Source organism: Atractosteus spatula, chromosome 2, assembly GCF_055471065.1.
Source record: "Atractosteus spatula isolate fAtrSpa1 chromosome 2, fAtrSpa1.hap1, whole genome shotgun sequence".
Classification (NCBI taxonomy): domain Eukaryota; kingdom Metazoa; phylum Chordata; class Actinopteri; order Semionotiformes; family Lepisosteidae; genus Atractosteus; species Atractosteus spatula.
Genome location: NC_142707.1, coordinates 66554971 through 66575576, shown reverse-complemented (window position 1 = coordinate 66575576; position 20606 = coordinate 66554971). Strand labels below are relative to the sequence as shown.

At 39.7% G+C, this 20606-nt stretch overlaps 1 protein-coding gene across 2 annotated transcripts in view; it reads left to right on the top strand.

The window, feature by feature from the left end:
* The window catches only part of ipcef1 (interaction protein for cytohesin exchange factors 1), a 29572-nt gene extending 9280 nt beyond the window's left edge, over positions 1 to 20292 (top strand). For both annotated transcript variants that reach the window (XM_088909435.1, XM_088909434.1), the window contains exons 3-11: positions 224 to 260; positions 1071 to 1243; positions 2365 to 2438; positions 9094 to 9165; positions 12966 to 13027; positions 13315 to 13403; positions 14513 to 14771; positions 17753 to 17943; positions 19034 to 20292. In XM_088909435.1, the coding sequence (XP_088765561.1) occupies positions 224 to 260; positions 1071 to 1243; positions 2365 to 2438; positions 9094 to 9165; positions 12966 to 13027; positions 13315 to 13403; positions 14513 to 14771; positions 17753 to 17943; positions 19034 to 19231 (1155 nt within the window). In that variant the 3' untranslated portion in view covers positions 19232 to 20292. The remainder of the gene's footprint in view (positions 1 to 223; positions 261 to 1070; positions 1244 to 2364; positions 2439 to 9093; positions 9166 to 12965; positions 13028 to 13314; positions 13404 to 14512; positions 14772 to 17752; positions 17944 to 19033) is intronic.
* The last annotated feature ends 314 nt before the right edge of the window (positions 20293 to 20606 follow it).

Genomic DNA, 20606 nt, shown 5'->3' with positions numbered 1-20606 from the left:
AATTTTGCATATTTGAGAAGCACTGCATCAGATCTGTGGTGGGAAACAGGATGTTCCAGTAAGTTAAAGTGCTGAGTATGTGGCTCATACTGAGTATATCTGAAGGTTTTTTTTCTTTGTGCTCGAGCTAGCTGTCAGAATGGGTCGGTGAGCGCTGCAGCCTGTATTGTTGCAGTGTTTTTGCTGCCTTCCATTTCAAGTCTCCGTTCTGCCTTTCTTTCAGGTTTCATTGCGCCACAAGTCCAGGAAGAAAAGTCGAGGTAAGAGGGGTACCAGTACCAGTGGGTTTGCTCAACTGTGGGTTTTGCTCGTACTCCTATCAGAGCTATAGCTCCAAGTGTCTGTCTGAAAGGGGTGTCACAGTGATTTCAGAAAAGAATGTAGTCCGCTGATTTAATCTCATTTCTCCAGAGGTGTCTGGGCTGCAGGTGACTGTAATGTGGTTGGTGTGCATTTTTGTTTTGTAAATCTGAGCTTGTACAGCTTTTGCATTGGGACACATCCTCTCCAATTCAGCTTCTGTATAAGGAGGTTGTGATAGGTGAACCTTCTTGACAAGGGACTGTGGATCTATCTAGCACAGAACTGAGGTAGGGGATGATTGTTTTAAACCGGAAGGAAATGCATTGCAGAAAGGCATGTATGCAGGGATTTTCATATAAATGTAATTAAAAAATAATCCAGCTCATGGTAACCTAAAGTTCATAATTTCAAACAGCAATATACCATTAATGTTTAAAATTAGACTGTCTTTTTTAAAAGGGATATTGACTCCAAAAATTATGTTTCTTTAAATTCCAGCTTTTTTTTTGCTGTGAACTTGTCAGTCCCACTAACAGCCTTTATACAGAATGCGCTGGGTTGCTGTGTATTTTTAAAAATGCTGTAAATGAAAGTGTATTATAATCTTCTAAGCAAAAAAGAGGAAGTCTTTGTCGGTTTATGCCCGTTTTTGTAGCTTTCCTGATTGTTACCTTTAAGTAATCTGTTTTGGCTCTGTTTTAAAGGAATTGACATGTATACAAACTGAGTTTGCAAGTGAAGCCTGGGTCTGTTTCTCCTGTTTGTAGGGAATGTGACAACGATGAGCCGAAGGAGGATATCGGTCAAGGAATTGGGACAAGTGGACTGTCAGGGCTGGCTCTACAAGAAGAAGGAGGGAAAAGGATTTTTAGGAATCAAATGGAAAAAGTTTTGGTTTGTTCTGAAGAAGAGCTCACTGTACTGGTATACCAGCCAGATGGTGAGTAATTCTTTGCCTATCTTCACACAGCTGGTTCAGTCAAACTGAAGTAACCCTCGAAGGCATTCAATGAGTAGGAAGCTTGATGGGATTTATTTCACACCCTCAAATAAGTACAGTATTAGTAAGGGAAGAATGGCCGTGAAGTAGATTCTGTACCTTAATTTACTCAAATGAGTGAACTGTGCTACACCATGTGCTAGGGGGTGAAATCAGGCATTTGGCAGGAGTCTGAAAGGTACACCAAAAAGATTGGATACAGACTAGTAAATGAATAGTCCTCCTACAAAGTTGTGCATGAGGGGAAAAAATTCCCCCAGGAGCACATAAACCCCCTAAAGCATGTCATGTTTTATGATAAATCATCACGGATTTTGACATTTATAGTGGAAAAACATTGCATATACAATTCATATATCTGCTAATTTTAAGAGAGAATTTAACTTTTCATCAATATATTTTCATTGAGAAAAAAGTAAGGCATTGCTCTCTTGGCAACCACTGGAGTTTGCAGCGTTTTCAAATCCTGAAGAGCCTATTGCTTTTGAAGAACATATCCAAGAAGAGATTCATAAAAAAAAAAAATGGTGAAAGCATATGTTAAGTATACAAAGATTCGTGGCATTTCCTCATTTTTAGAAAATCATAAAATGTTGCACACTGTGTTAACTTGTCAACCTCTGTTGGGTAACATACAGTAGATCTTATTTCCGTTTGTTTTTCTACATGGCTTAGATTACATTTGGATAGAATACCCGTTTCTATCTAAACTATCTGAAACTATCTAAAAATCTTATTATTGCTTGACACAGAAATTTGTCTGGGATGTAGAAAACGGACTAGAATCAAGGCACGAGGTAGAAAAGGAAAGGGAGTGTTGTACATTCCTTTTTTGAACTCTTGTAGTGTAGCAGTGTACATATTTTGCGAGTTTCCTGTTGAACTGTAGCTTTAAAGTTTTTCTCTTTAATGTTTTTGATCTTTCCCATCACTCTTGCATCACAAGTTCACTGTGGTATGTGCTTGATTTCTAGTTTGCTTTTTTACATGTTTTGTAAAATATACTGATAGAAAACCTCTTAATTATTTTTTTAACAGTAACGCTATATTTTTTTTTCTAGGCAGAAAAAGCTGAAGGGTACATACATTTGACAGACTTCATGATAGACCGAGCAACAGAATGCAAAAAGAAGTAGTAAGTGTTATGTTGTGTCTTTTTAATGTTTTCCCTTCACCTTGCAAGTTAGGCAATATCTGAACTTTGAAATCTGGAATAAATCATTTGAAAGTCAACAAAATGTGACAACATTTCTCCCATAGCTGGAAAGTGTGTAGGACAGACAAGCCAGTTAGCTTGGGAAACATGAATGCAATGTAGATCCTGTAAGAGTCATTCAGTCTTAATAGCTAACACAAGGCCTTCTTTGCCCAGAGGGTTGTGGGAATATACAACATGCTACTTGGCCGTGTTGTTGAAGCTGATATCCTGGTTTCTGTCACAAAAGTGCTGAATGAAATCCTAGGATCAATTAGCTACAAACTACCAAACTAGCTAAATGGGCCAAATGCCCTCCTCTCCTTTGTAACTGTTGTGGTGTCCTTACTATACTAGGCATAAGTCAATTCTTTGTAGGCTATACAGCTGACATCCCTACAGACTGTAGGGAAACGGAACAGTATGTTTCCACTTGACTTTTCTCCACATTCCTCATTGGTCATCAAGTACAGATCTTGGGATTGTGGTATATTGGAGATTGTTGTTGCCATGATCCAAAATAGACTACGGCGTGGACTAGTGGTTAGGAGTCTAGACCAGAGGGTTGTGAGTTCAAATCGTAGGCCAGATGCTGCTGTTGAGCCTTTCAGAAAGGTACCGGACTCAACTTTCCTTTAATAACCAGTATACCTTTCTATATACAGTGGTGTGTAAAAGTGTTTGCCCCCTTCCTGATTTCTTATTTTTTTGCGTGTTTGTCACACTGAAATGTTTCAGATCATCAAGCAAATTGAAATATTAGACAAAGATAACACAAGTAAACACAAAATGTAGTTCTTAAATGAAGGTTTTTATTATTAAAGGAAAAAAAATCCAAACCTGCATGGCCCTGTGTGAAAAAGTGATTGCCCCCCCCCCTGTTAAAACATAAATCAACTGTGGTTTATCACATCTTTGGAAAGCTGAGTTCAATTTCTCTAGCCACACCCAGGCCTGATTACTGCCACACCTGTTCTCAATCAAGAAATCACTTAAATAGGACCTGCCTGACAAAGTGAAGTAGACCAAAAGATCCTCAAAAGCTAGACATCATGCTGCGATCCAAACAAATTCAGGAACAAATGAGAAACAGAGTAATTGAGATTTATCAGTCTGGAAAAGGTTATAAAGCCATTTCTAAAGCTTTGGGACTCCACCGAACCACAGTGAGAGCCATTATCCACAAATGGCGTAAACATGGAACAGTGGTGAACCTTCCCAGGAGTGGCCGGCCGACCACAATTACCCCAAGAGCGCAGCGACGACTCATCCAAGAGGTCAGAAAAAAACCCATAGCAACATCCAAAGAACTGCAGGCTTCACTTGCCTCAGTTAAGGTCAGTGTTCATGACTCCACCATAAGAAAGAGACTGGGCAAAAATGGCCTGCATGGCAGAGTTCCAAGACGAAAACCACTGCTGAGCAAAAAGAACATAAAGGCTCGTCTCAGTTTTGCCAGAAAACATCTTGATGATCCCCAAGACTTTTGGGAAAATACTCTGTGGACTGACGAGACAAAAGTTGAACTTTTTGGAAGGTGTGTGTCCCATTACATCTGGCGTAAAAGTAACACAGCATTTCAGAAAAGGAACATCATACCAACAGTAAAATATGGTGGTGGTAGTGTGATGGTCTGGGGATGTTTTGCTGCTTCAGGACCTGGAAGACTTGCTGTGGTAAATGGAACCATGAATTCTGCTGTCTACCAAAACATTCTGAAGGAGAATGTCCGGCCAACTGTTCATGACCTCAAGCTGAAGCGCACTTAAGTTCTGCAGCAGGACAATGATCCAAAACACACCAGCAAGTCCACCTCTGAATGGCTTAAGAAAAACAAAATGAAGACTTTGGAGTGACCTAGTCAAAGTCCTGACCTGAATCCGATTGAGATGTTGTGGCATGACCTTAAAAAAGCGGTTAAGGCTCGAAAACCCTCCAATGTGGCTGAATTACAACAATTCTGCAAAGATGAGTGGGCCAAAATTCCTCCACAGCGCTGTAAAAGACTCATTGCCAGTTATCGCAAACGCTTGATTGCAGTTGTTGCTGATAAGGGTGGCCCAACCAGTTATTAGGTTTAGGGGGCAATCACTTTTTCACACAGGGCCATGTAGGTTTGCATTTTTTTTTTCCCTTAATAATAAAAACTTTCATTTAAAAACTGCATTTTGTGTTTACTTGTGTTATCTTTGTCTAATATTTCAATTTGTTTGATGATCTGAAATATTTCAGTGTGACAAACATGCAAAAAAATAAGAAATCAGGAAGGGGGCACTTTTTCACACCACTGTACAGTAGGTCTCCATTGAAAAAGTTGTTCTCAATTGACTTATCTGGTTCAATTAAGGATATAAAAACATTTATGTACAGTACAGTGGAAAACGTACACCCTCTTTTTATGGTTTAACATACTCTATTTAGGCATATTTGACCTTCACACGACCTCATTTGACAAATGACACATAAAAATTCTGCTTTGTCATTATTATAAACAATCAGCCAGAAGTGCACCCCTTGATTCGCAAACTTATTGTTGCTAAGCTGTGTGCCACAACTTGAATTCAACATCGCTTTGTAAGACTTGATCACTCTCTCACATTGCCTGGGAGGAATACTGGCGTACTCTTCCTTGCAGAACTGCTTCACCTGTGTGATATTTGAGGTCAGTCTTGTATGCACAGCTCTCTTTCGGTCCCACCACAGCATCTCTATGAGATTTATGTGCGATTTTCTACTTGGCCATTTCAAAACCCTGAATTTCTTCTTTTTGAGCCATCTGGACTAGGTTTGCTTGTGTGTTTTCAGATCATTGTCCTGTTGCACGATCCACTTTCAGTTCAGTTTCAGCTGTCATACAGACAGCCTCACATTTTCCTAGAATAGAATACTCTGGTGTAGTGTGGAATTCACGATAAACTCGAAGACGGCAAAGCGTTCACGTCCTGGGGTGGGAAAGCAGGCCCAAACCATCACCCCACCACCAGTGTGCTTGATGGGTGGTATGAGGTTCTTCTGGCAAAAGGCAAGGTTTCATTTCTTTTGCCGAGCATCAAGTTTTGCATTATGGCCGAATAACTCATCAGATCCAAAGCGCATTTTTTTCCCCCGAATTTGCCGTTTTTCGTTCAAGTGTCATTTTGCAAACTTAAGCCGTGCTGCAGTGTTCTTCTTGGACGGCATGGGTTTCCTCCTGGCTATCCTTCCATGAAAGCCATTCTTATTCAGTCTTTCCCTGATGGCGGACTCGAGAACTTTGACATTTACAATAGCGAGAGAGGCCTGTAGTTCCCAGGTGGTAACCTGGGGTTCTGTGAGACTTCTAGGAGCTTCATACCGTCTGATCTTGAGAGAATGTTAGACAGCCACTGCTGGAATTCTCTCCATTTCCATCTCATTGTGGAATGATGGACTTCACATTGTTTGTAAATGGCTTTGTAACCCTTCCCAGACTGTTAAGCAGCAACAATTGTTTTTCTCAGACTGTCACAGATTTTGTTTTTATCTGCGCATGATGTGTTACCACAAACCCGAGTGTTCAAGGCCAAACTGACAAGGTTTTTGATTTTACAGTATACACAAGTGGAAATAATTTCCCAATGATCAGCTAATCATCTGCACATCTTTTGGTGCTCCCGATTCTACATACCCTCTTAATTGACATGGTAGAATTAAGGGTGCACTTACTCATTGAGTGCTCTCTGATTTTTTTACACAAACGAGGAAGTAGAATTTTTATATTTTACCACATTACATTAGTCATTAGGTGACTAGTGAGCAGGAAGGGCCGCATCACGTCACAATTCGTGGGAACTTACAGTACTTTCCCAAAGTTCATGATTTTGTGCCTAATTTGCAATTGGTATTTTCTATAACATCAATGAATTTATTTTATTACTGACATTTCATAATCAGTCTGAGTAATTGGGACTGCAGTTCCCTTTTAAACCCTAAAATCTTAAGGGTTGTATACTTACTTTTTCACCACACTGTACATAAAAGGTCTGTTTCACTAATGACTGTCCTTCCAAAGAAGACCACTGAAGTCCTGATAATCTTTGCCTCTGTCCAATCTTGTTACAGTATATCTATTACTTCTTCATCACTTTACTAGTAGCTACCCAAAGCTCAAGTGTAAACTCAGATTACAGACGTATTCTAAAAAATAATCAGGATTCTGACTATATGGTTGTTGAGGATTGCTTGGCACTTTTTGGGAAAAACGGGTGTTAATTACAAGGTCCTGGCTAAATTCTTCTCTAGGCTTGTACAATCTGGCCTTTCCCAGATCCAGATTTCCCCCTTATTTCAACCGGTGAAACAATTTTTCACGTCTGCCTGATCTTCTGTGTAGTGAGTCCTGTGGCAGATAATAGCTGCTGCACATCTTGTTTGGTGCAACGCTTTTCATTTGTGAATGAAGTGGATCCTGTCATGTGTGTAACTGAGGAAGTGCATTTCAAAACTGAGAACAGGAGACGCTTCTTTACTCAAAGAGTCGTGGGAGTATGGAAGAAACTATCCAACCATGTTGTTGATGCTGACATTCTGGTTTCTTTCAAGAAATGTCTAGACTGGATGTTCATCATTTAACTAGTATCAAAGGGGCTTGCTGGGCTGAATGGCCTCTTCTTGATTGTAAACTTTCTTACTTTAAGTAAAGTGCTGAAGAAATGCAGTTATAAATATAAATTCCTACTTCAAGCCAGTTTGCATTACTGTATACTCCTTGAAGACTGCAGAATCTATACCTTGCTCTTTGAAGCGAAGCGTATAGTTTGTCTCAGATGGACCCTGAGAATGAATTAACTGATTGGACAAGAAAACATCAACCTGCTTGGCGTATTGACTGCAAGACAGTCAGCAGACACTGAGTAAAATGTCACACTTGCACTATATGGGTGGATTTATAGCTAAGTCCCAGTGATTTTAGAAATGTGATTTTGATTAGCATCACGGTCATCATTGAAAAGAAAAGTATTATCTGAAATTCATGGTATGCAAATGTGTGGTTTTTGATGTAAGGGTTCTTTCACGGGACAGCGTGTGAGGGGCAAGCATGAACAATGTCATCTAGTTTGTGCCTGAAACTTGTGCGCATCTGCACTTCCTAACATACAGAGGCACATAATTGGATATAGTGTCTTTTGCAGACGAGATGTGTTTCAAATATGTGCAAAAGAGCGATTTTCTTACTTTCAGCAGTTGTTAAAGCCGCAGTGAATTGGTAGTTTTGAAGAGCCAGCAGCGCTTCCTCATGTCACAGGAAGCGTCTGGGCATGTGAACAGCTTGAGGTGTCTGAGTCACGCAGTTTGGTGTTAATTCCTGTTTTTTTACATAAAAACCTGTATTTTAACTAAAGGCCTTAAGATTGCTTTATTTCATTGTTAACATTAAAAAAAATACACTTTGAGGTAGAACCTTTGCAATTGGTTTAGAAGACCCCTCTCAAAGGTACTGAATATGACTAAAACAAAACATTTGGAGATACTGGGAACTATTTAAGTAATTTATAGAGATATTAAATGAATTAGAGATGGCTGTAGTCATTCATGAGTGAGGACTAAAAACGCTGCCCAACATTTGGAATCTTAGAACAGTAGATTCTCGTCAATCAAAATTGCGTTTTGTAAAGATTTCAGCCACAATCCGTATTAAATAAAAAATTATGAATATTTATTCTGCTTTGTGATCAGTATGCATGTTGCATGGCTGCATTAGTTTCCTATTTAATTTGTATTAATAACAAACTCAAGGTTTTACACGTATCTAAACTGAAATAACCCAGAAGAATAAGAAACTGAGCAGGAGTGAAATGAATATGGAGATTGTGAAGTACCTTCTCACAAAGAGCAATCATGGCTTGAGCTGGACACTTAATTTAGAGTCTTCCATGAATGGGATTTAAATTTTAATGGCGAATAGAAAGAAGAAAGAAGTTAGGTCATATAGGCTAGAACCCATGTCTATTTTAGCTCTCAAACTCTGGTTAATAATTGTCTAAGTGTTTGATAGTTTCTGATAGTGATGTTTTTTGAGGATTGTGCAAGTCTGGAATAGGCTGTGCAAGAATTATATGAAATCACATCCCATGGCCTGTTGCAAGAAATGGCTGGAAAAGGTCTTTGGATCCCTTGGCGACCAGCAACCAAATAAGCTAAAGGGGTCGCATGACCTTTTTGTCATTTGTAAAGATTTTTGTGTCCTTTAGAAGAGACAAGGTCATGATATTTTCACATAATGGCTGCAAATTCCTCATGAATTCCGAACAAGTAGCACAGGAACAACACTTTCCCATGTCCTGTGAGATCTGCCCGACTTCGTTTTTGACGTTAGCCCTGTTCCTGAAATTTCCTCCAACATGAGGTGGGCAGATATTACGCGGACATATAATGAAATGTTTAGGGTTGAATCCAAAATAAAAGTCACTCATTTGGAACTGAAATAATTATGTACCATTCACCAGCTGTTCCTGTGGGAACTTTCAGCCATTTCAGATCGTTAGCTGTTATTCTCTGTTTTTTACAAGCCGTTTCTGCGGGATCGTGCTTCATGTCTGACACGTCTTTCTGTGTGTCTGTGCTTGTCTCTGCGCAGTGCCATGAAGGCCAGCCACCCGCGGATCATGACGTTCTACTTTGCAGCAGAGAGCATCGAGGAGATGAACAAGTAAGTCGTGCAGTAGTTGCTTGTCTCCGCCGTGCGCGGCACCCTGCTTCTATTCTGTGGTCTACCAGCGTTTGGAACCCTACGCTGGTGAGATGCTGCACAGGAATCAAAATTCAAATGAGGTGCTTTATGCAAATGCCATTTTTTTTTTCTGAGGGAGAATGTTTTCTTTCTTTCATGCGTTACATAAAATGTGGGAGGAGACCCACAACATGAGCACAAAAGAGCACAAAATGAAGAAGCTGTGCATCTTGAAGGGTCTGACGCAGGAGGCTGACAATTATAGCAAGGGTACAGAGCCTTTTATGAAACGTGGGCAGCTTGACCTCCCGCCTCTGTATTTTAGTGTGATAGAGGTCTGTAGGCAAAGCGTGTGAATATGTAGAGAAGAGTACTATAAAAGCATACTACAACCAGTTCAGGTGGGGAGCTGCGTCAGCATGCGTAGGCTGCATAGGAACAAGTAATAGGTTTATTCCATGCTGGAAAGAGAAGAAAGAAAACACAACGTATCAGCCGTGGAGCCTTCTTCAGGTGTGAGAAAGACAGGGCAGTAAGCAAAGGTAATGTAGCCGGAGAACCAAAGCTGGGAGAGAGGAGGAGCGAGGGGCGGGAGTAGGGGACAGAAAGAGAGGCCAATCAGGAGGTGTGAAGTCAGGATAAGTGAAGAGAGGTGTGAAATGTTGCCATAGGAAATGCAATATTTCTAATTAATCAAATATCTAAAACAGATCTAATTGCAGATATCGATAATAAAAATACAGACCAATAATTGGCATCGGTTTCCAATATGAAATGTTACGCACTGTCGAAATGAAAACATTATAGTTAGTAACGGTGATACTATCCCAAAGCAGATCTTGGCCAACTTGATGCCAAGACCTAATCATCCTCTGGACAGACTTCTGGAGTGATCGACTTCTCCCACTCGTTTAGTAGGCTACAGCCAGCTGCTAAAGGCTGTTTCCTGTCGATGGTGTTGAGGACTTTGTTTTTGAAGATGTCCTGTGAGACAGATCAAGAGAAAAATTAGGCCATACCAAGACCTTGAAGTTATGCCATTTTAATGCACTGTGTGGTCTTGTATTGTCCTGTTGGGGAAATATGGACACTTCTGGATAGGCTTTGCAGGAGTGGGAAAGCTGCTAAGGACTTTGTCAATGTATTGTTGAACAACAAGGCTCCTTCCCACCTCATTCCCACCAGTTGATTTTCACCGTCTAACAGACAACACGACATTACAGTATCTACAGATGTTATCTTCTGTCAGGTCTGACAAGGGCATAACAATATTCTTCTGTGAATATATCCACGTCTCATCTCTTTCTGGCGCCACAGTAGATGTACTCTGGCCTACAGAAAATGGCTGTGTTATCCCAGAATAGCCTCATAGTAATGCAGATCATTTTACGGAGATGACGAGCTAAAGTGACTCTGCTGAAGTGTGGAATATTTCATCCTGGTATCTGTTGCACTATAGCCTCTTCAAGTCAGAAAATGACAGAGCAGATGGATTAGACAGATATATGATAGTTCAGTCCTGTCTTCCAGGATATGGTCACTTCAGGACAGGTTTCTCTTAAATAGCTGTTTGTAGAGGTAAAACACTCATTTCATTTTCTGGGCAACTTCCTTTCCAGATAAACTGCCTTCACCCATACTGGTAGCAACTAGGTGATTTTCATTGCTCAGGCATGAATGGTTATATTTTTGGAAATTTTTGTGTTAATTAAAATTTGTGTCTTTTTGGTCTGTTTACAAAGATATTAAACAATTTACTGTGGCAATTTTGCATTTGCATGATTCAAACCCTGAACACTAAGAATTTGTCATATTTATGAAATCGCACGTCTTGAGGTCAGTGCTGTTTTTACCCTGCAAAATATTTCTACTCAATCCACAAACCAGTATGCTCACTATTTAAAACGTAAATAACATGATGCATTTATGCAACGAGCTCTTGATGTCAAACTAAGACTGTTGCGCTTTCATTGTGCGGTAGGATTTTTTTCATATTCACCTTTAATTCTTCTGACCACTTGAAAAGGTTGATCTACATTTTCCCCTAGCAGACCGAGACAGTAGTGCACAAAACAGAATGCTGTATAATTGTGTCTATTGTTCATATTGTAATCATTAGAAAATTCAGATGTCAGTTTTAAAAATGTAAGTGAAACTTGCATTCAGACACCGAAAGACTGATGGGTAACTAAATTGGATATATTTTAGTTGTACAGGAAAATAATGATTTTTTTAAACCATGTTGGAGCTTGTTTTTTGCTAGTGTTCCAACAAAACCAGATTTGCTGGCATCTTTGGAGCTCTGCTAACGATATGGTGGCAGTTAATTATTGATTTTACTGTTGTAAATCGAATGAACCATGACAGGGATTTTTTCATGTTGGTTCAGTTATTTAATTGTTGTGAGACCTATCAAATGATGTTTGCCTCTTATGTCAATGATCTTCCATCTTCCTAATCAATTAACATTGATGTAAGTCGGTAAACTCTATACCATACAGACAAGAAATCGGCTTTCCCTGAAGTCAAGGGCTTCTTCATGTTTGAGTCCAAAACAGATTTTTGAGTTCCATGTATTTTTGATTATTATAAACTATCACGATTACTTTATGCTGTTGTTTAATGTTAGTATGACACGGACTTGCTTTGCATTTTAAACTAATATACTTTAGAGGTATCGCAGCAATGGATTTAGCTAAAGGCACAGTGCACACATTATTTTGTTTTGAATAGCTTACTAAATTATCAAAATGGTCAAATATAGTTAGGGAATATGTTGCAAAAAGGTATTTTAATGCTTATTGAGAAATGTGCTTTAAGTAAGCTCTACCTTAGCTCTTGGAACTTTGTCCAGCAATAGTGCTATATGAAATTAGAACCACATTAAAAGCAGTCATTCGATACCCAAGAAGCAGTGTGCTTCCCACAAAGTGTGTGTAAACCTTATTAAAGCAGTGATTTCATTGGGTTTGTCTAAAACAGATTCAGACTTGAATGGGAAAGCTTAATTGTTTCAATAAAGGGGGTGAGGTTACCTCTCTGTAGCCTGATCTCGTCAAATCTCAGAAATTGAGCAACGCGAGTTGTTGTCAGCACTGTGGTTTAGAGACTTTCAAGGAGAGCCAGGTTGCAGCAGGAAGAGCAAGAGGCGCTGTTGGACCAGCAGGAGGCACTCTTCCGTCCGGGGCTGGATTTCCAAACTAGTGCTGCAGCACGGTGACCATGGACGCTACTGTAGGAGGTGCCATCTTTCAGATGAGATGTTCAACAGAGGTCCTACCTGCTTGGTCCTTTGAGATCCCACGGCACTTTTCAAAACTGTAGGGATGTTAGACCTGGTGTCGTGACTAGATTCCATTCTGGGCTTGTACATTATGGCCTTCCTAAAATCCCCCATTAATAAAACTGATGAAGCAGTTTCTTCCCTCTACACCGGAGCCTGCTGCCATGTTGCCATGTGTCAGCCAGGTGAGTGCAGGGGTGGATACCAATGGGTCTCTTCACTTGTGTGAAGTGGGATCCTAAGGAATAAAAAGTGCTGTATGAACTTAAGGAATTATTATTAGTAACGGAGTTCTTTCTTTCCTTTAGAGTGGCCCAGGAGTCTGCTGTAGTATTATTTTGCCTTTTCTTAGTTTAACCTGTAGAGAAACATAATTTTCACTGAAGTGTGTGAAATTTACACGTTGAACAATGTGAAGATTGAATGTGAAGACGTTTTCAAGTATTGTGTAGTTCGGTGACAAACTACTTTTTTTTACTCTCTTTTTTAATTCCAGGTGGTTGAATAAACTAGGCCTGGCTGCAATCCACTATGAGCCATTAGAAAAAAATAATGGAGGTAAGTTATGTTTTTGATTTCACACAAAATCTAATTTCACATCTGTACTGTAGGTCCTTTTTTATCCACCTTGTAAAAGGCAAAAGGATGGATTTATTACATAGAGTATGCTTGTAAAAGCAACGCAATGTTTCTGTATTTTGATTTCTCTAAACTGTGTATAGCACTCATCTTCATAAGTCAGAAAACAGCTTTTAATAATGACGCTGGTACTGGATCTACATGGAATAAAATGTTGTCCTTTGATGGGCTAGAGCTTGGCTTGATCTGTGTTTCTGTGAATTCAGAGTGCTGGAGTGAAGAAAGTGATCATGAAGAAGCGGAGATCACAGAGACGCCACCCCCTCCCTATTCAGCGCACATCACACCCGATTCAGTGAGTGTGTTTGCCCCTTCAGTAGCTTGTTAGGTGATCTAGAGAACTATGTCCAGCTATGTAATAGCTTACAAAGTCTTCAAATCACTTGTTTCTTTAAAAAAAAGGAAAATCTAAAAGAACTATTTTAATCGTAAATGACGACCTTTTCTATCTTTGTTTAGTTCCTTAAATTGGTATTGGTCAGTCCTGCTCTGTCCCTGAGACATTGCCTTGAGCGAGGGGAAATGCCTCTGAAGTTGTTTATTCAGCTCTTTTGCAAGCTTGCTACCAACTTCGTTCATTTATTCATTAACTATGCCTCTTTGCAGCTGTATGTCCAAGAGTCCCTCTCACTTAACTTTAGATTGATCAGTTGATCTTTGAAATCATGCACCTTTCACTACTTAGCAAGCATTAGCAAGCTCTAATGTGTGAATTGCGAGCAGAATGTACTGAGTTTGACAATGGAATGCGATTAATCCTAGCCTTTACTTAATCTGCTTTGTTGGACATGAATCCAATTACATTACTGAACCGAGCTCCACATTCCTTTAAATGTTTTTCCATGCTCTGCTCATATTCTTTGCTGGAGGAATCCTGTTTCTTAAATACTGACATTTATTCATTCTGTCATTTAAGGAGTTATTTGTAATTGCATTTGCATTTGAATGCTACCGTCATATCAAAACTCAAACCACTGTATTGCCAACTCTCTGAAACCTGGTTTGTCTTTCCTGTTAATACAGTTAGTCTGTTTTTTATACAAAATGTTTTTTCTAAACTAAATAATCTGTAGAGAGGTCACAGCTCTCCCTTATTATTGGGTTAAATTTAATACTTCTCTGAGTAGTAATCACTTGGTTTTTCTCTAGTTCTGTTTTTTAATAGCATTTTTGTGATTCGACAAAGTAAGGATCAGGTAGCCAGATTCAGATGTTGACCAGTGAATTTAGCAAGACCATAGCCGCTGGATTGTGTGTCAGCAGAAAAAGAACAATAGTAATTTAGATTGTGGATTCCCTTTGTTTTGATGTCAGGACCTGCAATAGATGGTACAGTGTGCACAATGTATAAACAATTGCAAGGCATTTTAAAAAATCTGCTGCTTTCTGTGGTTCATTGATTAGGAGACCCTCCCTCCTCCCTATTCCTCAAATCCTCCCAGTGAGGCCACCGGCTCTCTCTCTTCTCCGGCCAGCACCATGGCATCACAGAGGTCTGCTGCCTCCCTGTCCAAGCTCACGGTCAAAGACGCCCAGTCCCGACGGGATGTGGACCCCAGCCCCGTTTCCGAGGCTCCAGTGTCTTTGACCTGCTCTGCACAGATTCATTCGGAGCACCCGCCCCCCGTCTGCAGCGAGGAGGAGACGGGGAGCTCGTTAGACGGTGAGTCCCAGGACCCTCAGTTGCACGTGGAGCTTCCTGCTGTAGTAATCTGTGGAGATCGGAAAACCAGCGACATGGCATCTCCGTCGTCCAGACCGACTGAGGATGGTAAGCAGAAAGCTGCCATCTTACTCGGGATCTTTTCTCAGATTTGCCTTTTTAGCAACAGCTACCTTAAATGTTACTTTGCAACTATGGGTACATACTGCACTGTTTCCCGTTTAATCAGTTTCTGCTTCTTTTGTTGTTTTTGAAGTTTTTCTTTTTTTATATATATATATACTTTATTCTATAAATGAAGTTGTTGTCTCCTGACAAAGAATGGCTCTCATTTTCCACAAAGAAGTGGAGTAGCAGGGATATTTCTCTTCAGAAGAGCTGCGGCCTTTAATGAAGAACACAGAACTTTAAAATATTGGAAATATTTTTGAGCTGTTCATTTCAAGATCGGAATTGTACTTGGGGAACAAAAATGCGTGGCTGCGATGAAGTCAGATCCATTTGCAGTGTTTAACTCTGAGCAGAAATTGAGGATTTTTTCTGTTGACAAAATCCTAACACAGGAGCAGATTCTAAATAAAGCTGAGCAATCCAGAACCATTCCTACACGGTGCTCTCCAGCAGCAAACTAAATATTTTGCATTGCTTTCTTCCCAGTTTTTCTTTTTTCTGCCTTATTGATTTCACAGTAATGGCAAACTGAAAACATCATCCTGGATGTTTTACAAACTGCAATGAGTTTTTGTGAGGAAATAAAAGGGAAAAAGGTGGAGGATAACTGTGTAGGTCAGGATGATACCCAAGAGCGAAAGCAGATATTCCAAATGCGAAGGAAAATGTATTAAAAAAAAGTCTGAGTGGGATTTTACTTACACCAGTGACATGTTGGGTCAAAGCAAAGGTGCATCTTGCAAAGTTGAAGCCTTGCCAAGTGAATTCCATAATAAACTATTGTTCGTTTTGTTTTCTGGAGACTTTAAAGAATGCCGAAAATCCAAAAAAATGTTGTGCTGTTTTTGAGACCTGAGATTACCGAATGATATATAATATCTGAACATGTATAATTAGTTTGTTGCTCAATTATGCTACTGTATAGAATGTTTATTTTAGCAATTTTAAGTACTTTGGAGCAGGAGAGATTAATGCTGCAGAGCCATAGTGCCATTCTTTCAGTTTTTTTTACATATTAAAAAATGTACTGAAGAAATAATGGATTTTGTTTCTTACAACGTGAATACAACATCATTGTTACAACTGTGCCAAAATGGGATAGATACTCTGGTTTATTAAATTTACCTTTTTGGACCCCAAAAATGTAATGTCCACCACTATTCCCAAGAAGTGGTGAGGAGAAGAGCTTGGAAAGAGATTTATTGTTGAGGTATACAAATCTAGATTCAGAAATCTCTGAGGTTTTTCTCGACATGTGGTTACTATTGTGCAGAAAATGAAATGTTTTCTCCCTCCAGAGAATGCAAAGTAGGATGTTTTGGGTTAGCATTTTGAACATTACTTGCCAGTACATTTAAAAAAAAAAAATTCTATTAATAGAAGTGCACAATACAGAGAGGGGAAGTTGAGAGAGACCACACTTCCTGTTGTCATTTGTTGCTTAAGGTCAGATTGTGCTCGTCAGAAATGCAACCCATAAAGGAGCTTTTAAAGAGATCGTGTACGCTTCTGTGTCCGACAGAGTTGACCACATACGTGCACAGAGTTCGAGATGCGTAAATATTGCAGATCTGTCAGGAGGAATCAAAGACAAAATACTGTCTGTGGTTACTCAGGGTTTTGTTTATGGCTTTCAATAGAGCTTCTACGGCATCATTGAATGGATGCCAGTCGTTCAGAACAGTGTTGGTCTGTTAAAATCGTCATTTTGAGTTCTTTAGGACTTGTCTGGTCGTGTACTGAAATAACTGACCAGAAAGTACTTTTACTGGCCTTTAAGTTTACTTTGTACAAATCTGCTGTGATAGATTGAAGAGACAGTAAGTTTGAGGTGGGTCTGTGTTGCAAAGGAACAAATAAAGGGTATTCCCACTCTGAAAGTAGAAAGGTTGCACTCAGAGATGGAACAAGAAGAGGGCAGCTTGCCTGTGTACACCCAATAGAACATAAGACTGGTACCCAATGCAGGAGGCTTTTGGCCCATCTATCCTTTCAGTCATTAGTTAGTTGATCCAAGAATCTCATCCAGCTGTTTCCTGAAAGAAACCGGGTCTCACAGCTACAGTACATCTGTCTTCTTGACTAGGCTGGTATGAAGGTTATGGTGGTGATGCAGTTTGAGTCATAGTTATATTTCCATTTAAAAAAATGTTTATTTAAAAAGTTTTGTTTAGCTGGGCTTTACTCTCAATCAATACAGCGTAAAAATGAAATCTTTAAGAATTGACATAGAGTAGAGAGCTATTTTGTTACCAAATCGTACTGAAATCACTTCGTATTTTTATACAGTGTGTAAAAGTATACGTCACTTATATGAAAGTTCAGTTCATCTGTTAATATCTGTTTAGTACAGTTCAGCTGGAGTTCGGGAAGTTCCTAGTTGTGGGTAGTTTTGCCGTGCTGGACCTTTTCAGTAGCCCCTGGGCAAAACGGCAACCATAGAAATGATGAGAGTACCCAACACCCATTAGAAGGGTCGCCCACACTTTCCAAAATGAGTCACTAAAGCACAAAATGCACCACACACTTTTTCACAACTTTTTGACACAACTGCTGGTGCAATTAGTGCAAGTAAAACAAAACGGGAACATTGCAGCATTGCTCATCGTTTCCAGAATGCCAAATGTAAAAACAGCATAGTGTTTCTCATTGAAATCGCTCCAGCAGAAACAAAGTACAATTGTATCGTGTCTCTTACCGTTCTCACTGAGAAATATGACAACGCATTTCCAAAAAGAAGACTCATGCAGCCCATGTCTATTATTGCGGTAACTGCACCCAGGCCTTCAAGCGTTCTCATTTTGTCACAGAAAGCCGGGAGAGCACTTCAGATGAAATGGAAAAGTTGTACATCCACCTGAAACAGGCCAGCCTGTCTCCAATTGGAGAGCGCAAACCGTCAACCAAGAAGGACTTTCGGAAATCATTCATCAGACGTTCCAAAAATCAGGATGTCAATGAGAAACTACATCACGTCAGGAGCCTGAACAGCACTCTGAAGGTAGGTCCCCCGCTGGCAAAATCTCAGGGCTGGGGGGGGGGGAGGAGCTCGATTTTAGCGTCTCGGGCTGGAAGACCACGGGTGGATCTTATACGCGTCTCAGCTGACCATAGAAACATGGCCGTGTCTGTAATTCAGAACTGTAGCTCTAAAACTTAAGTGACAGATTATCGCTCTTTGTTCACAAATTTGATTATCTTAAGGTGTTTTTTTTGCCCTCACCTCATTTAACTAAAAGGAGGAAAGAACGGCTAGAAACCAGCAACTGAGGTTAAATCTGGGATGGCGTGTTTGAATAACAGGTGTTTATTATGTGATTAGACGTCCAGAATACAGTAGTAATGACATGTGGGGTTATTTCTGGGACTTTGCCAATTATGGGGAAAGAAACGAAATGTCTGTGAATGTGTTCCAGGTCTACCACTGCTCCACAGCCTCCCAGGTTTCCACTTGAGACTTATATACAGCTGTTTCTACGGCGTTACTCCATGTACTGCAGCTTCTGCTTAAAACGTGAAAAACGCCATTTTAAACTGTTCAAATGAATTGCCAGTTTCCTGTATCTGCTTGGCACACCTAAAACCAACCTTTTTTTTGTCAGATTCTTGTTGTTAGCTGGAACTAGCTGTAAAAACTCCTTACACAACTGGAGCCTTACACATGAATGATTTGATTTGAGACCTATTGCAGGATATATAGGCCAGACACTAGATGGCAGCCTAAGACTTCTTTTCTTAAAGAATGAACTGGATTAATAAAAGTTTTTTTATATATATTGAACACTAACGACATTTTTTCATCATAAAATGGCATGGTCTTTGCAAAAACATCTTTTAAAATATCTTTTAAAAAGATCCATACTTTTCATCTCATGATTAAAGAGCGGTGATTTGCAGCACACTGCCTTATATGGATTTTTTTTCCCCGTTTTTCTTTAAATGTAATGTATTTGCTTGTTGAATACAGTATGAAGTTAGTTTAGGATAAGGTTATTTTTTGGGCATTATGACAGATTCGCAACGGGAACGTTAATACTGCAGGCAAGGAAACACTGGTGTCCGTAACATTCATTTCCTTGTGTGTACCTCAGGCCAAAGAAGCAGACCTGATTACCATCGAGGTACTGTTACAAGACCCCAGCCTGACAGCGGAGAAGTACAGAAAATGGAGGGAAACAAACATATTGTTGCTTCAGGAGATCTGCCAGCACCGCCCTCTTCAGAATAGCAAAGAGGAACAAACTACATCGTCTGAGCAGCCTCGTCCCTGCACGGAGACGAACGTCTGACCCGGTCGCCTACTAGAAACGCTGCTGTCTGTACACTGATCGCTCTGATGCGGGAGCCGCTCACCAGCGCCCTCTTTGGTTGAAAAGAATAAGTGCGGGCTGTCTTTCTGAAACAGAACTCCGGCAAGTTACCTACCCAGCCCTGAAACCTTTTTTTTAATTCCAAATACTATACTAAAGAAAAAGGAACGCTTCATTATTAGTAAGTTAATTTTGGCGTGGACTTTCTCAGACTTATTTCTTTTGTTTTTAATTATTGATGTGCTAGATGCAGTGGGGGAAGAAACATTGGAAACGACTACAAGCTGGGAATGGACAATTTCTTGACTTTGACCTAAACTAACCCTGATGCGTGCCTTTGTTTTGTTTTTTACACAAACCATACAAATTGTGGTTTTTATCTCGGCTTTCTCCCTTTTAAAAGATTTTGTTCTGTCTTGGATTCCTCACCTCAACCCCTTCCCCTTCCAGCTAGTATGTATTTGTCATGCCTGGGATTAGTTGGTAGAGGTCATCTTTAAAATAGTTGTTGTGGATATTGTTCCTCTTTATGAGATCTGAATACTCTGTTTCTTAACACCTTTATGCTATATTATCAAATTCTATATAGTTTAACAGATGCACTACTTAGATAATATACTTGAAAATATTTGGATTCCTAGTCCCTCGAGCACAAATGTCGACACTACTGAATGCCAGAGAATATCAGAGAGAATTGCCAACAATTACAAAAGCAGGGCTTTGTATCGCTGAGTCAGTGTTTTGGAACATTTGTCTGTTACTCCTATGTGCATGTGAAATCAATCTCTTGTTTTTGCAAATACAAGTCAGGGGAAATTATGGGAATGGTGCAAGGTGGGGCACCTTTATATGAAAGTATTTTATGGCAGGAAATAGTTTAATATTTTTAAAACTGTAAATACATAGATGTCTTTGTACATATGCAAGTGTAAAGATAATCTGTAAACTTCTTTTATTATTGCCCTGTAAGTATGCTTTTACTACCGCGTGTTTGAAACAGAGCTTTTACGTCAGCTAAAACAATAAACAGAGAAATGCAATTGTCTAATATCTTTGTTCATATCGGTTAAAGTGATTTTGGTAAGATATTGGGACATGGCATCTTTTTTCAAAATGGAACATACCTCATAAAATTATAACTCCTCTTAACCCACAGGTATGAAAAAAACTACAGTAGGGCCACAACATCCAAAATCTAAATTGTATCCTGCAGCTGGAGAGAGGTAATGAATTGTGCCAGGTGCTTGCTTTCAGATCTGTCAGCCCCGCGGTAAGTCAACATTACAAAGGCAACATGAGATGGCATTTTAGTTGCCACAAGATATTACGGTAAAAAAAAAAATCACTGTGATAC